General features: G+C 35.9%; 1 protein-coding gene across 1 annotated transcript in view; it reads left to right on the top strand.

Moving 5' to 3' along the window:
* The window catches only part of DCHS2 (dachsous cadherin-related 2), a 287111-nt gene that overhangs the window by 180297 nt on the left and 90095 nt on the right, over positions 1-16719 (top strand). Inside the window, exons 8-10 of the mRNA XM_027117241.1 lie at positions 7156-7313; positions 8408-9251; positions 11464-11703. Of these exons, the coding sequence (XP_026973042.1) occupies positions 7156-7313; positions 8408-9251; positions 11464-11703 (1242 nt within the window). The remainder of the gene's footprint in view (positions 1-7155; positions 7314-8407; positions 9252-11463; positions 11704-16719) is intronic.

Here is a 16719-nt window from a genome sequence, read left to right as displayed (position 1 = left end):
TCAAACTCTTCCAAAATATAGCCGAGGGAAGAACACTTCCAAACTCATTCTACTAGGCCACCATCACCCTGATACCAAAAGCAGACAAAGATGTCACAAAGAAGGAAAACTGCAGGCCAATATCACTGATGAACATAGATGCAAAAATCCTCAACAAAATACTAGCAAACAGAATCCAACAGCACATTAAAAGAATCATACACTATGATCAAGTGGGGTTTATCCGAGGAATGCAAGGATTCTTCAATATACGCAATCGACGTGATATACCATATTAACATATTGAAGGAGAAAAACCATATGATCATCTCAATAGATGTAGAGAAAGCTTTCAACAAAATTCAACACCCATTTATGATAAAAACCCTCCAGAAAGTAGGCATAGAGGGAACTTTCCTCAACATAATAAAGGCCACATATGACAAACCCACAGCCAACATCATCCTCAATGGTGAAAAACTGAAACCATTTCCACTAAGATCAAGAAAAAGACAAGTTTTCCCACTCTCACCACTATTATTCAACATAGTTTTGGAAGTTTTAGCCACTGCAATCAGAGGAGAAAAAGAAATAAAAGGAATGTAAATTGGAAAAGAAGTAAAGCTGTCACTGTTTGCAGATGACATGACACTATACATAGAGAATCCTAAAGATGCTACTAGAATACTCCTAGAGCTAATCAATGAATTTGGTAAAGTAGCAGGATACAAAATTAATGCACAGAAATCTCTTGCACTCCTATACAATAACAGTGAAAGATTAAAAAGAGAAATTAAGAAAACAATCCCATTTACCATCGTGGCAAAAAGAATAAAATACCTAGGAATAAACGTAATTTAAGGAGACAAGAGACCTGTATGCAGAAAATTGTATGACACTGATGAAAGAAATTAAAGATGATACAAATAGATGGAGAGATATACCATATTCTTTGATTGGAAGAATTAACATTGTGAAAATGACTATACTGCCCAAAGCAATCTACAGATTCAATGCAATGCCTATCAAACTACCACTGGCATTTTTCACAGAATTAGAACAAAAAATTTCACAATTTGTATGGAAACACAAAAGACCCTGAATAGCCAAAGCAATCTTGAGAAAGAAAAATGGAGCTGGAGAAATCAGGCTCCTGAACTTCAGACTATATTACAAAGCTACAGTAATCAAGACAGTATGATACTGGCACAAAAACAGAAATATGGATCAATGGAACAGGACAGAAAGCCCAGAGATAAACCTATGCACATATGGTCACCTTATATTTGATAAAGGAGGCAAGAATATACAGTGGAGAAAAGACAGCCTCTTCAATAAGTGGTGCTGGGAAAACTGTACAGCTACATGTAAAAGAATGAAATTGAACACTCCTTAACACCATACACAAAAATAAACTCAAAATGCATTAAAGACCTAAATGTAAGGCCAGACACCATCAAACTCTTAGAGGAAAACATAGGAAGAACACTCTATGACATAAATCACAGCAAGATCCTTTTTGACCCACCTCCTAGAGAAATGGAAATAAAAACAAAAATAAACAAATGGGACCTAATGAAACTTCAAAGCTTTTGCACAGCAAAGGAAATCATAAACAAGACAAAAAGACAACCTTCAGAAAGGGAGAAAATATTTGCAAATGAAGCAACCGAGAAAGGATTAATCTTCAAAATTTACAAGCAGCTCATGCAGCTCAATATCAAAAGAACAAACAACCCAATCCAAAAATGGGCAGAAGACCTAAATAGACATTTTTCCAAAGAAGATATACAGATTGCCAACAAACACATGAAAGAATTCTCAACATCATTAATCATTAGAGAAATACAAATCAAAACCACAATGAGATATCATCTCACACCGGTCAGACTGGCAATCATCAAAAAATCTAGAAACAATAAATGCTGGAAAAGGTGTGGAGAAAAGGGAACCGTCTTGCACTGTTGGTGGGAATGTAAATTGATACCGCCACTATGGAGAACAATATGGAGGTTCCTTAAAAACTAAAAATAGAACTACCATATGACCCAGCAATCCCAGTGCTGCGCATATACCCTGAGAAAACCATAATTCAAAAAAAGTCATGTACAAAAATATTCATTTCAGCACTATTTACAATAGCCAGAACATGGAAGCAACCTAAGTGTCCATCAACAGATGAATGGATATAGAAGATATGGCACATATATACAATGGAATATTACTCAGCCTTAAAAAGGAATGAAACTGAGTTGTTTGTAGTGAGGTGGATGGACCTAGAGTCTGTCATACAGAGTGAAGTAAGTCAGAAAGAGAAAAACAAATACCGTATGCTAACACATATCTATGGAATCTAAAAAAAAAGCAAAAAAATTTTTCAGGAGAACCTAGGGGTAAGATGTGAATAAAGATGCAGACATAATAGAGAATGGACTTGAGGATACGGGCAAGGGGAGGGTAAGCTGGGACAAAGTGAGAGAGTGGCATGGACATATATACACTACCAAATGTAAAATAGATAGCTAGTGGGAAGCAGCAGCATAGCACAGGGAGATCAGCTCGGTGCTTTGTGGCCACCTAGAGGGGTGGGATAGGGAGGTTGGGAGGGAGTGAGATGCAAGAGGGTAGAGATATGGGAACATATGTATATATATAACTGATTCACTTTGTTATAAAGCAGAAACTAGCACACCACTGTGAAGCAATTATACTCCAATAAAGTTGTTAAAAAAATAAAATAAAATAAAATTTTAATGTAAAATCATATTATTTTTTCTATGTCCTAATTAGAAATCAACCAGCCATCCACTTTAAATGAATAATTTTCAGTAATCTGAAATGCAAATCAACTTTTACTGACAGGAAAATACTAGTTAATGGACAAAAATTGGTATTGAGTATAAAGACATATGATTATGAACACCAAGCATCTGTGAATCTCTATGAAAATTAAATATTCTTAAGGTCAGAGTAAATCATATTTAGAAAATGCAGAGTGAAGTAAGTCAGAAAGAGAAAAACAAATATTGTATGTCAACGCATATATGCGGAATCTAGAAAAGTGGTACAGATGTACCTCTTTGCAAGGCAGAAATAGAGACACAGACATAGAGAACAAACCTATGAACACCAAGGGGGGAAAGGGGAGCTGGGATGAATTGGGAGATTGGGATTGACATATATACACTAACTAATATGTATAAAATAGGTAACTAATGAGAACCTCCTGTATAGCATGGAATACCTGCTATATAGCAGGGAACTCTACTTCACTGTACAGTAGAAACTAACATATCATTGTGAAACAACTATACCCCAATTTAAAAAAAAATAGGATTAATAAAAAAATGCCACATACGTACACACATATATGTGTATGTGGGAATTTTATTGAGACAGGCTTATGTTTATGTTTTTCCTTGAGAATACACAGGCCTCAGATTGGTTCCAGTGATTAACTTTAGTTGGCATTGTGTTTTTATACCATTTTAAAAGAAATTTGTTGCTTTGTCGTGTTTGACACAAACATAGGGAAGCAAGGGACAACATTGCCGTTACCTGCAGATAATTTAATTGTCTTCATGGAAAACGCCAAATATGCTACAGGCAAGTCACTAGAATCAATAACATAAAAAATTTCTGGGAACAATGTCAACATACAAAAATCACTAGCATTTTGAGAACTAAGCAGGATTTCAAAGGTTTCATTCACTGTAACGAAGAAAATCATTGGGTGTGGGGTCCAGTTTACTGTGAAGATCATGAAGTTTAGGCTTCAACGTTCTTCACTAGCACGGGCTCCTCTGGGGTGGGAATATTGTCCTATTTTCTTTAAAGAAGGACCATCAAATTATGTGTTTCCCCCCTCTCCCAAATCAGAATCATCTGACTAGAAGCATAAGGAGGAAAATTTCAATAAAAGATACTTAAGACCTTTATGTAGAAAATTACAAAATAGATGAAAGACCTAAAGTAGAAAGAAATGAAAAGGCAAATCATGTTCATGCTTGGGAAGATGACATAGTGGGTTGTGCAGTAACAATGAGTCTGCTGAATACACACACACAGGTTAATAGATTAAGCAATAATCCTGCTATGATACTGTTATTTGGAAAGGAACAAAACCATGCTATATATTACTCATGAATGTATGGACTAGAAAGATACACCCCCACTTTAGAACAGAGTCTGTCTACAGGGAAGAAGGGAATGAGATTTGGAGGTACACACAGGTCCTCTGCTATACTTATATTCTGTCATTTCTTTAAAAAATTTGAAGAAATATTGTGGCTTTACCAATCTGGAAATGTTTACATGGATGGTCATATATTTCTGAATGTTTGAAATGTTGATTTTTTTAAAAATTAGCTTCTGAAATGATACTTGGGGCATCACAATATAAAAATGTGGTGATATCTGTTATGCTACTCACACCTTTGCTTTAAATTTATCCAATTACAAAATAGAGGCAACTACAAAATATAAGATAAAATAACAAGATAAAAATCAATATGAGAACAAAGATATATATATCACATTCATGAACGTTTTCATTCTCCTATGTAAATGGATCAAAGCATAGAAATCACAATCAGTAGATGTTACATAATTTCCTGCTCTATACTCTGACTTTCTTAAGAGCAGGTGTTCTTTTTTATTTGCCGTTATTTCCCCTATAACTGGTAAAGTGTCTGTTACATGATAGTGACTTACTGACAGTAGAATAAAAGAATGAAAGAGAGCCACTAGCCTAGACATCGTCTGAAGTTCTTTGGGTTGTTTAAAGTATTTAGATTCTGTCAAAGAACAGAAATCTGTTATTTAACAAACCAAATAAAAAACCCCCTGCCATGATCAATTTGAATTAGAAGTATCAGTACAAACTCATGACATATTTTAGTGTGTGCATGTGTGTATTCTGTGACCACTGAAAAAGGCCTAGAAACAATGACTGACTCAGAAGCAATGAGCAGGATACAACCTCCCAATACTGTATTCCATGGAATGAACTAGGAGTCCTTGGAGAAATGACTGACTCCAGGTCTTGAACAGGAAATCTTCAAGATGAGTCTGTAACATTTTGTCACCCCAGATACAAGGAGGCTGTTAAAGATGACTAGGATCATATCAAAGACTCAGGAACCTCCTTTAAGAGGATCCTAAGGTTCAAAGATGGAACAATTTGAACACCAATAGGGATAATATTGGGAATAGATTGAAACTCTTATAATATGTTTAAATTTATGCTTAATGACTCTTAAAACAGAAACTAAACAAACCTTTAATTATCATAGTTGAAGCACTGAAGGATGTTAGTAAACCAATCCATTATTTTGAAGACTGTTAAATAAAAGTTTACCATCAAACATTTATTCTGACTTTTCGTATAATGAACTGTCCCACTGGGTTACCAATAAGTACATAAGAAGAAGTTGATCTTTAGTAATATATTCCAGCTAATAAACGAAGAAGAGATCATAGACTCAATGTTATACTTTGCAACATTTATTGAATCGTTAGTGGATCCAGGCTGTGCACCAAAGGGGGCCCACATCACAAAAAGAGACAATCAGACATGTGCTTCTGAAGGAAAACACAAAACAGCATTTATGAAGTAGTCTTCTCCCTGAATCTGATTAATTCTCTAGATGTACCTCCCAATTTAAGGAGAACATAGAGGACAGAAAAACATATTAAGCTACACATTGGAGATAAGCAACAGGCAAATCTAGACCACTGGAAGCTTCAGGATACATGATCCAGTTCTTCAGCAAATGAGTTGCAAGAACAAAATAAAGAGATGAATGGCAGGAATGCATAGATTGAAGAGATATGCAAATACAGATTTTATGTTGAGCCTAATTTGACTAAAAAAAATAAGATATTTATGAGACAACTGGAAATTTAAAAGTTAACTAGATATTTGATAATATTTAGGAATTATTACTAATTTTTAAAAGTATAATATGGTACTGTGATCGTATTAAATTTTTCCTTATCTTTTAGAGATGCATGTTGAAAAACATACAGAAGAAATGATATGATTTCTGAACTTTGCTTCAAAAGAAGATGGTGAAGGGAAATATGTGAATGGGGAATAAGATTAACCATGAGTTGGGCTTCCCTGGTAGCACAGTGGTTGAGAGTCCGCCTGCCGATGCAGGGGACACGGGTTCGTGCCCCGGTCCTGGAAGATCCCACATGCCATGGAGCGGATGGGCCCATGAGCCATGGCCGCTGAGCCTGCGCTTCCAGAGCCTGTGCTCCGCAACGGGAGAGGCCACAACAGTGAGAGGCCCGTGTACTGCAAAAAAAAAAAAAAAAAGATTAGCCATGAGTTGATAAATATTATTATTATTTTCCAAATGTTTTTTTAAATAAGATATTGAATATAGTTCCCTGTGTTACACAGTAGGACCTTGTTGTTTATCCATTCTATATATAATAGTTTGCATCTGCTAATCCCAAACAGCCAATACAACCTTCCCCCACCTCTCCTCCCCCTTGGCAACCACAAGTCTGTTTGCTATGTCTGTGAGTCTGTTTCTGTCTCATAGATAAGTTCATTTGTGTCATATTTTGGATTCCTACATATAAGTGATATCATATGGCATTTGTCTTTCTCTGTCTGACTTATTTCACTTAGTATGATAATCTCCAGGTCCATCCATGTTGCTGCAAATAGCATGATTTCATTCTTTTTTATGGCTGAGTAGTATTCCATTGTATATATGTATCACATCTTCTTTATCCATTTACATGTTAATGGACATTTAGGTTGCTTCCATGTCTTGGCTATTGTAAATAGTGCTGCTATGAACACAGGGGTGCATGTATCTTTTTGAATTAAAGTTTTGTCAGGATATATACACAGGAATGGGATTGCTGGATCATATGGCACATGAGTTGATAAATATTGAAGCTAGATGATAGGTACATGAAAGTTCATGATATCACTGTCTACTTTTTTATATGTAAAAATTTCTATAATAATTTTTTTAATCTGTTATGTTTCTTGTCTGTATTTTTAGTATTATCCTTATGCTCATATTCACACAGAGCTTAAGGTAAATAAAATTTCCAACTGATCACATGTATATTTGGATTAATTAATTCTCTGTATTCTGCATTGTCAACTAACATTAACTTCTTAATTTTGTGTGTGTTTGTGTGTAGAGGGTAGTACTGATCACTTCAAGATTGATGCCAACAGTGGTGAAATAAGAACAACCAGAGTACTTTCCCATGATTATGGACCTTCTTACAGGATGACTGTAATTGCCAGAGACCAGGGGGTGCCTCCTCTTCAAGGACAGGCAGTTATTAATATTCAGGTAATAGCTCACATCACACAAAGTGTGGAAAGATGCTCTGAGGGCTTTTTTTATTTTATATACAAATGTAGAGTGAAGATACATTAAATAAATGAATACTCTTTTTAGAGAGCATTGCAGATGTATGTGTGCATTATATTAAGTGATGTTATTATCACTTGAGAAATGATTAGGTTTAAATATTTTTTTAGTTTAACTTTGTACAGTTACTGACAAGATACTTACCTCCATCACTATGTGTATGTTTATCCTGCTTTGTTTATAAAGAACAAAAAGTATCTTTTCTTTTACTTTTTCCTAATTGCAAGGACCTGGTAAATTTGCAGGAGAAACGTGTGTAAATAAATGGCCAATATAAATTGCTTAGTTTTTGTAATTATATTTAAAATTAGGAAAGGCACTTGAGATTTGTATTTTAAGACTTTCCTTTAGTCGTAATGAGCAAACAAGCTGTAGGAAGTCTCCATAGTAGGAAAAAATTACATCAACCCATCAGAAGCAAAATGACTGTTTACAGGAAGATTTTTTTGTTCAAGCACGTGATAATCAGTAATATTAATATAGGTATGTATACTAATCAAGAATATATGTCCCCAAGAGTTCTGTTTCCAAATTATATTCTTTATTGATTAAGGATATGTGGGTTAGGAGAAACTTCTGTCATAATATCTCAAGACTCTGGTTTCAGATAAACAAAGGCATATGATACTTAAATGTATGCAGATGTTGTCATTAAGGAAATATGAGTTTCTAGGACTTAGAGTAGCTTGGAGAACTAGCTCTCGTACACTGTCTTTGAAGAACCATAAGACTACAGTTCACGTAAACAACAGCGTAGCCTCACCAAACTATCATTGCATCCATTGCAGCAAACGGGAGTGGAAAGTCCTATACTTTCTTATCTCCTAGCTATTATGCAGTTTTCAGTCTTCAGAGGCATACTGGAATTGTATAAGGTAAGAAGAGACATTTTCTCACCAATTAACATATGCATATTGCACAACTGGAAGGAATTAGCTTCCAAAAGAATAGCAGCACCTGTGAAGTCTTTTTAAAAACCCCAAATTAACAACTCCTTTTTATTCTTATTTCAGGTGATACCACTATCCAAAGGGAGAGCTCTCATTTCTCAGAATATTAAACACTTAGTTATACCAGAAAACTCGAAGCCTGCAAAAATAATGAGCTTGATAAAGTCACCTGATCACCTTCAACAACATCATAGTGGAAAGTTACATTTTAGTATCGCTGCAGATGACAAGGATGGTCACTTTGAAGTCGACAGCTCGACAGGAGACTTGTTCCTCTTTAAGGAACTGGATTATGAAATGACGTCCCATTATCTTTTCAGGGTGGTAACTAAAGACCACAGCAGAAACCCTCCCGTGAATAGCACAGTCTTCCTTAGTGTTGCTGTGGAAGATCAGAATGACCATTCCCCATCTTTCCGGGAGGAGTTCATTGTGATCAGCGTGGAAGAGAATGCCCCTGTCGGGACTCTGGTGCACGTTTTTAATGCCAAAGATGGCGACGGCAGTTTTTTGAACAGTAGAGTACAATACTTCATTGAAGCCCACCACCCTGGAGTGAATCCATTTCTCATCCACCCCTCATTTGGCACTTTGGTCACCGCTTCCCCCCTTGACAGAGAGAGAGTTCCGACTGTTGTCCTGACAGTAACTGCATCCGATCAGGCTGTGAATGTGACAGACCGGCGACTGAGATCGCTGATGGCGAAGGTAGTGATTTTGGATATAAATGACCACAGCCCCACTTTTACATCTTTCCCCATCGCCCTTGTCAAAGAGGATGCCGCGGTGGGCTCCTTGGTGCACCACATAACTGCTCAAGATCCAGACGCAGGAAGGAATGGAAGAGTAACATTCAGCATCCTCTCAGGAAATGAAGATATGGCCTTTATGCTAGATGAGTCATCAGGTACTGTCCTTGTCACTGTCAGTTAAAGCCTGTGATCACGTGCTTACATTTATCTTTTTCATTTTCCTCTGTTATAAAATCATAGTTCTCAAGATGCATATGCTTTAAGGAAATTTGACTTGATTTACTGTTTAACTTATATAGATGATAGGCACAGAGGTCATATTCAGAGAACAAAGAGTAATTGGCCTGTTTGTTAACATTGACCTGCTTTGTAGCTAGCTCACATTTCCTGGGATGAATATACAGTAGCCAACTTCTTTACCCCCATTGTGTGTTTTCATAGGGTAGGAGATGGTACCAAGAGTGAATCAAGGTAGAACATGAGTCAACATTGTTCAAAGACTTTAGTATGGAAACTTATCTCTAAGCTCATACAAACATACACTTGTAAATAGTTGGAAATCATGTATTTTTAAATGGTTGTATTGATATTGACATTAAGACCCTTACTTTTCACAACTGAAACATTTTATTTTTGGCAGAAGCATTTGTTCACTGTCAAGTACTCTTTGGAAATGGCACTCACTGTCACTTCCCTTGTCTTGCTGTTACCATATTGTCAGATAACATCTTCTAAAATTTTTGATGTAGTTTGATGGACAATTATACATTCAAAGTGTCATTCTTGTTATATTGGAAATGAAATTCCCTCAACCTGATTTTCAGAAGATATTGAAGTGATGGACTACCATCTCATTCTCTAAAAAGTAAAATCATTTCTGCATGAGCCTTAGAAAAAAATCTCAGATGTATACCATTTGGCCCAACTGTTAGTAAGAGCATTATTTGGAATGGGACTGAATGTGTAGAATTTGGAAGTCATGATTATAGTCTGGCTATATACTGTTGGAAAATTTCATCAAAATATTTATTAAATCCTGTGCATATGGTTCCGTTCTGAGACCTGCATGGACACCACCTAAAAGCCCAACTGACAGAGAGATAGTCCAGACCCAGTTGCTGATTTCTGTTAGAGCTGGGGTCTCCAAGGATCTATTTAAACGATATTTAAAATGCTTTCCAAAATGGCTAAAGAAGGTCTATTTCAGATTGTTAAAGAGGGTGGATAAAATTAGAATTGTGTCTCAGTAATATAGATATCCTGAATCTTAAACTATTGCGGTGGCTGTTTCAGTTGAGATATTTTTTTCAAAGACATACAATGCTAATTGCTGAAGGCACTCATATGAAATAGGCTATTTTCCTCTCACAAAGCTCATATCTTTTATCAAGAAGACAAAGTGATATTTTCAATGGCTTTTGGCTATGAAGTGTAAAATGATAAGCAATTATGGAGAAACCATTTTATATATAAAATCTGAATCAGTAAGCCTCTTTAATTATTTGAAGAAAAGTTCTTATAGGAGGAGCACGTGTTAGAGGAGCAAACAGCAATCCTAAAAGAAAAAATGTGACAATTGGAGTTATGTAACAAATACATGTGTGCAAGTTGCTTATATGAGTTACGTGCTTAAATGGCAGTTGGATGGAGACATTGTATTCGTGAAGTTTATTGTCCGAGTTATAGTCTTTACTATTTTTTGTTAATAAAAAAAGACAGTTAAATTAGATTAATATAAAGAGACTATAACTCTTTCACAAAAACTAAATCTCTTAAAGGATGTAGCCATACTTTTTGTAACTTGGTCACTTTTACACATGAAGTGTCCTTTGACACGAAGAGGGATACTGTTAGAACCTAGATATTTTTAAAAATGAAGGTAGAGGGACTTCCCTGGTGGTACAGTGGTTAAGACTCCGTGCTCCCAATGAAACCAGGTTTGATCCCTGGTCAGGGAGCTAGATTCCACATGCATGCTGAAACTGAGTTCGCGTGCCGCAGCTAAGGAGCCCATGTGCAGCAACTAAGACCTGGCGCAACCAAATAAATAAATATTAAAAAAAAATGAAGGTAGATATTGGGTAGATAAATATTCTTGATGTAATCATCTTAGTAGATAATGGTATGTTATGGATTATTTCTGAATTCTCATTCATCCTTATAATTTAAATTAGAATGACTTTTCGAATTAAAAATGTTCTCTTTTATTCCAGATAATATATAAATTTAAAGTTGGTTTAATAATATTTATTCTTTAACAGAGAAAGCTTCTGAATTTTTAGCAACTTAGATGAGTTAGAAAAAAGTATAGTAAGCATGACTTCTCCAAAGAATATTACCTATTGCTTTTCTCTTCTTTCAAAACAGGTTTACTAACTACTACTTCGCCTTTGGATTATGAGTTAAAAAGTCAGTACATTCTGACCCTTCTGGCACTGGATGGTGGCACACCAACACTTTCTTCATCCCAGACTTTGACAATTACTGTTCTTGATGTAAACGATGAGGCCCCAGTATTTAAACAGCACCTATATGAAGCTTCAGTTAAAGAAAATCAAAATCCAGGGGAGTTTGTCACAAGAGTTGAAGCTGTGGACAGAGATTCAGGTAACTCAAAAATATGGGAACTAAGTAATCGACGTTAAAAGCAAAAATTGACATTTACCAAAAACCTGAAAACAGTTGCTAGTTATTTCAAACTTCTAGAATTTCTTTAATTAGCATACACAGAAAAAAAAATTGAATGCATAGTGTGTACTTTTTATAGTATTTGCTTGTATTGATTTTTATTATTACTTATAGTAGAGTGATACATATCTAATTAATATACAATTTATTGATTTGATTTTGATAATAAACAGAAGTATAGACAAAGGATCACACTTTTTTCAGACTGTAATAGCTAGATACATGGAGTACCAGAAGGTAAATCGTTCTTTATTTTCTCTATATGTAGCATAATGGAAGAGATAGGATGCTGGTGTCAGACTGCCTGGCTTTGAATCCTAGAACCACCACTTAAGCTGTGTAACCTTTTTTTTTTTTTTTTCCGGTACGCGGGCCTCTCACTGCTGTGGCCTCTCCCGTTGCGGAGCACAGGCTCCGGACGCGCAGGCTCAGTGGCCATGGCTCACGGGCCCAGCCGCTCCGCGGCATGTGGGATCTTCCCGGACCGGGGCACGAACCCATGTCCCCTGCATCGGCAGGCGGACTCTCAACCACTGCGCCACCAGGGAAGCCCTAAGCTGTGTAACCTTTAATAAGCTATATACTAGCTCTCTCTGATCCTCTGTTTGCTTATCTGTAAAATGGGGATTATGATACAGCCTAATTCATAATTCTGTTATGAATATGAATGAGTTATTACCTACAAAGAGCTGAGACCAGTATCTGGCACAATAAACAGTCAATAAATGTTAACTTCCATCATTACTGTATTACTGTTGTGTTATTAATATCAACCACTGTGTTCAGACAAATGACTTTGAAGTAAACAGTTACTATGGCTAGGAATTTATAAATGTCTTAGAATTGCTTTTCAATATCACTATGACTTTTTTGGCCATGTAAGCTTCAGTAACTTTAATAATATCCTTTTTTAATTTTAAACAAAAAATTATAAAAATTATAGTGAAGTAGTTGCCATTAACAGCATATGCTGAATTTTCCCATCTGAATTAATACAAATAGTTTAATAAGCCAGTCTTTTTAAATTCACATTTGTATATAGCAAGTGGCAATACATAATCAATATAATATTTTGTTCTTTTCTTGCAAGAATTGTAACAGATGTTTCTATGGAAATAATAGTATGAAAACTAGCATTTTCCTCCTAAATTGTTTATCAAAGTGGTAAAAGATACATTTTCTTGAACTTTTAAATTATATACTGTTTAGATGCTTTGCACTTTGGGGAAACATCATCTTTTAATGAAATGCATTTTATGTGATGCGATGAAGACTTTCAATGGCCAACACAATTTTCTCTTTTGACCAGAGCGGGGCAGTGTGATCAAAGAGTTTTGCTTACTGTGCTCACCAAGAGGGCTGGAGTGTGCTAACAATTGCTTGTCCCAACTCCGCTTAAAGAAGTTAGCACATTTCTGGCAGTGTGGTTTTCAGTTGATAGAAACAATGGAGAACATACATAAGCTTTGTGTTTCCAATATACCCAGTTTAGTAAAGTTCTCTGAGAGGATTCTCTGGTGTAAATTGAGTAATGCAGAGCTCCGGGCAACACAGAAACCACTTCCCAAAGTACACAGACATATGCTGAACCCATCACTGACGTGTGATTTAGCAAGCATTTAAAGTCTGTAAAATGCTTCCTCCCTTTGACTTTATTTTATTAATTTTATTTTTTAAAATGGACTCTACTTAAAGGATTTATTCGCTTTAATATTTGAAGGCAAAAAGAATTTCTCTCAAAATTTTTCATATGTCAACTAAAGATGATTACCATAAATACGCTTTCCAATTTTTACTGTCAAATTGCCAAGCGTTAGTGTAATTTTCTTTTGGAATGAATGGTCTGCAACCTGTTACTTATAATTGAATTGAAAGTTCATTATTCTAGAGATTATGGTTTGCCAGGGAATTTAGATGCAAAATTGCTGGTTTTCTGGCTTTGGCTTTATGGGTGTTTGAGATACACATTAGCATTTCCTGAGTCTCATGCACCTTCACAAGTTTTGTAGAAAATTTTGGTTTACTGGAAATCTCAGTGTTTTTAATGAAGCCAGATCTGTTAAGCCAGTGGTTATGTAAATGCATGTGAATTTGGGTGTATGCATGTGTTTCTGAACATATTTTTCCTAAATCTTTTTTTTTTTTTTTTTTTGCTTATTGGGTTAAGACAATGAAAAAGGATTATGCACAAGAATTAAATGATGTAGTCAAGATTTTAACATAACTGGCATCATATTGGAATTTATGAATGGTTTACTTTATAGTCTGTATTTTTAAAAATATTATAGCATTACTTAATACTAGAAAGGTTAACATACGTTTTCTAGCATTCTACAATGTAGTTTTTAAAAATGTAAGCCTAACAGCATTGTTTGGCATTCAAAACCCATAGGAATTTGAGCACTGAATGTTTATGATGTATGACTCACACTGGTTCTAACGGGAGTTTTTTCTTGTATTAAAAGGGAAAAAACAACTACCACTTTTTAACTAAGATATTAAAACTGCTGCAGCATTTGGTGCCAACAACAAGAGCTCCATTGTTAGTGGGAAAAGATCTATCCCTAGGGGTACCTCTCCCCCAGTCCTGGGAGGAAAGGGTGCCCCAGCAGGGAAGATGACTAGTTCTGGTGATGCATTGGCTCATTCATGGTGAATACAAAATAATTCAACAGCACATCACCATACAAAAATGTTGAATTCTATAGTGAAATCTTATTCTCTATCCCATAAAAAATGTATTCTGTATCTGGATTTATCTTGAACAAACTCTACATCTGGTTTCCCAGAAACTGTCTCATGCTGGATGCATAACCCCACCCAACAGCCTGCTCTCGGAGCAAAGGAGAAACACTACCATGACAGTATTTCATCTATTTCATTGAATCTAAGACACTATTAATTGTAAGAAGCATCTAACTTCAGATATATTAAAATTTGGGGAAAAAAATGTGTCTTAGAATTAATGAAAAAATTAAACAGAAAAAAAGGACTACTCACCCAGAGACAATCACTATTAAAATTTTGAAATATAATCCTATTTCATTTAATACATGGTGTTTTGATTATATGATTGTCTAATTTTCTGCCTACCTTTTAAGCTGTGAACTCATGGATTCAGAACATATTTTACTTGCTTTTATCCCAGGTCTCTAAGATAATGCAAGCTATGACATAGGAGTTTAGTAAATTTTTTTGACTATATGATTTGAGAAACCAGAACATCTGTGAAATAGGCTGCTACAAGCTGCCTTCACTGTTCAGAACTCATTTATTTGTTTATTTCTCCATTCAATCAGCAAGGTACAATCCTGTTTTTCCTTTAGGAATGTTTGAGTTGTGTAGGCATTGTACAGTTGAGAAATTACATGAAAAAATATTTTCATAAAAAGTAAATCTGAAAACAACACTCCCTTGGTCAGAATTCTTAATTAATTCCTCATGGTTTTGAGGATGAAGTTCTCTTCTCTTTTAGCTTAACAACTAGGCACTTTAATAAGTGACTGTAGCTTTCCTCTCTATTCTCAACTCCTATCACTCACCTGCTTTACGGTAGGACAGGGTTATGCAAACTTTTCTCTGTAAAGGGCAAGACAGTGAATGTTTTAGGTTTTGCAGGCTATACAGTCTCTACTACTTAATTCTGATGTTGGAGCAAGACAACAGCAATAGATAATACATAAAGAATTGAGCATGGCTGGGTTTCAGCAGAACTTCACAAAATCAGGGGGGTAGGCTGTATTTGTCCAGTGGGTTTGCCAACCACTGGTCTGACAGATTTATCTAATTAAGACATCTAAATTTCTTACAATTTTCTGATCATCAGATCCAATTATGATGTCATCACGGTAGTAGATCAGTGTGATGATCTACTGGATGCTGAGATGATCTTTATCTCTGCTGAGTAGATGATGGCTGGTAGTGGAAGAGTTTACATAAAGATGTACCATTGTTCCTGCTGGATGAAAGCAGATCACTTGTGATAGTCCTTACAAATTGGTATAGAGTGTTGGTTCTCATTTCAGTTACTGTGTTCTTCAACTGTTTGGTTGTTCTTTATATTTCTAACTCTTTGTTTAAAACTTCTTATAACTTCTTGCTCTGTGCATCCATTCATTTCCCAAGTTCTTAGATCATCTTTACAGTCATTACTCTGAACTCTTTCTCAGGTAGATTGCCTATCTTCATGTTGCTTAGTTATTCTTCTGGGGTTTTATCTTAGTCCTTCATCTGGAACATATTCCTTTGTTGTCTCATTTTGTCTAAATTTTTTTGTATTTTTATATATGTTTTGTTTCTCAACCTTCAAGAAATGGCCCTCTGTAGGGGATGTCCTATATGTCTCAGCAGTACAGTCTCCTTTCATGACCTAAGGGCCAGAGACCAGCTGGTACCAGGGTAGGTTCTGACCTGTGTTTGTGGACTCGGTTCTGCAGGCTTGCTTGCTTCTGGCAAGAAAACTGCCCTCCCCCCTCGTGGATGAGGCTGGTCTAGAGGCTTGTGCAGGCTTCCTAGTGGGAGGGGCCAGTGCCTATGTAATAGGGAAGAACCTTTTGTATTCTATTGCAAGTTAATCACTAAAGGGATGTTGCCCAAAAGCTTAAATTATACATAATGACCCAATTCTCAGAACCTTGCCTCCCAGGTAATGAACATTAAGCTAAAATACCTTTGTTTAGCTCACAGGAAACATCCTGACCAGGTCCACCAGTGAATGACTGCAGGGAGGAAGAAATTAACACATCCCCTCTGGAGGCTGATGGGAACCAGGAAGTGTTTGACTTTACTCCCTCCCCTTTTAGTGTAAAAGAAGCCTGAATTCTACCTCAGGCAAGATGGTTCTTTGGGGCACAAGCCCTCCATCTTCTCAGTTTTCTGGCTTTCCAAATAAAGTCATTACTCCTTACCCCAACAATTTGTCTCTCAATTACTGGC

Source organism: Aethalodelphis obliquidens, unplaced genomic scaffold (genome assembly GCF_003676395.1).
Source record: "Aethalodelphis obliquidens isolate GAN/ISIS:26980383/991018 unplaced genomic scaffold, ASM367639v1 scaffold17, whole genome shotgun sequence".
Lineage (NCBI taxonomy): Eukaryota > Metazoa > Chordata > Mammalia > Artiodactyla > Delphinidae > Aethalodelphis > Aethalodelphis obliquidens.
This window is presented reverse-complemented; position numbering and strand designations above follow the sequence as displayed.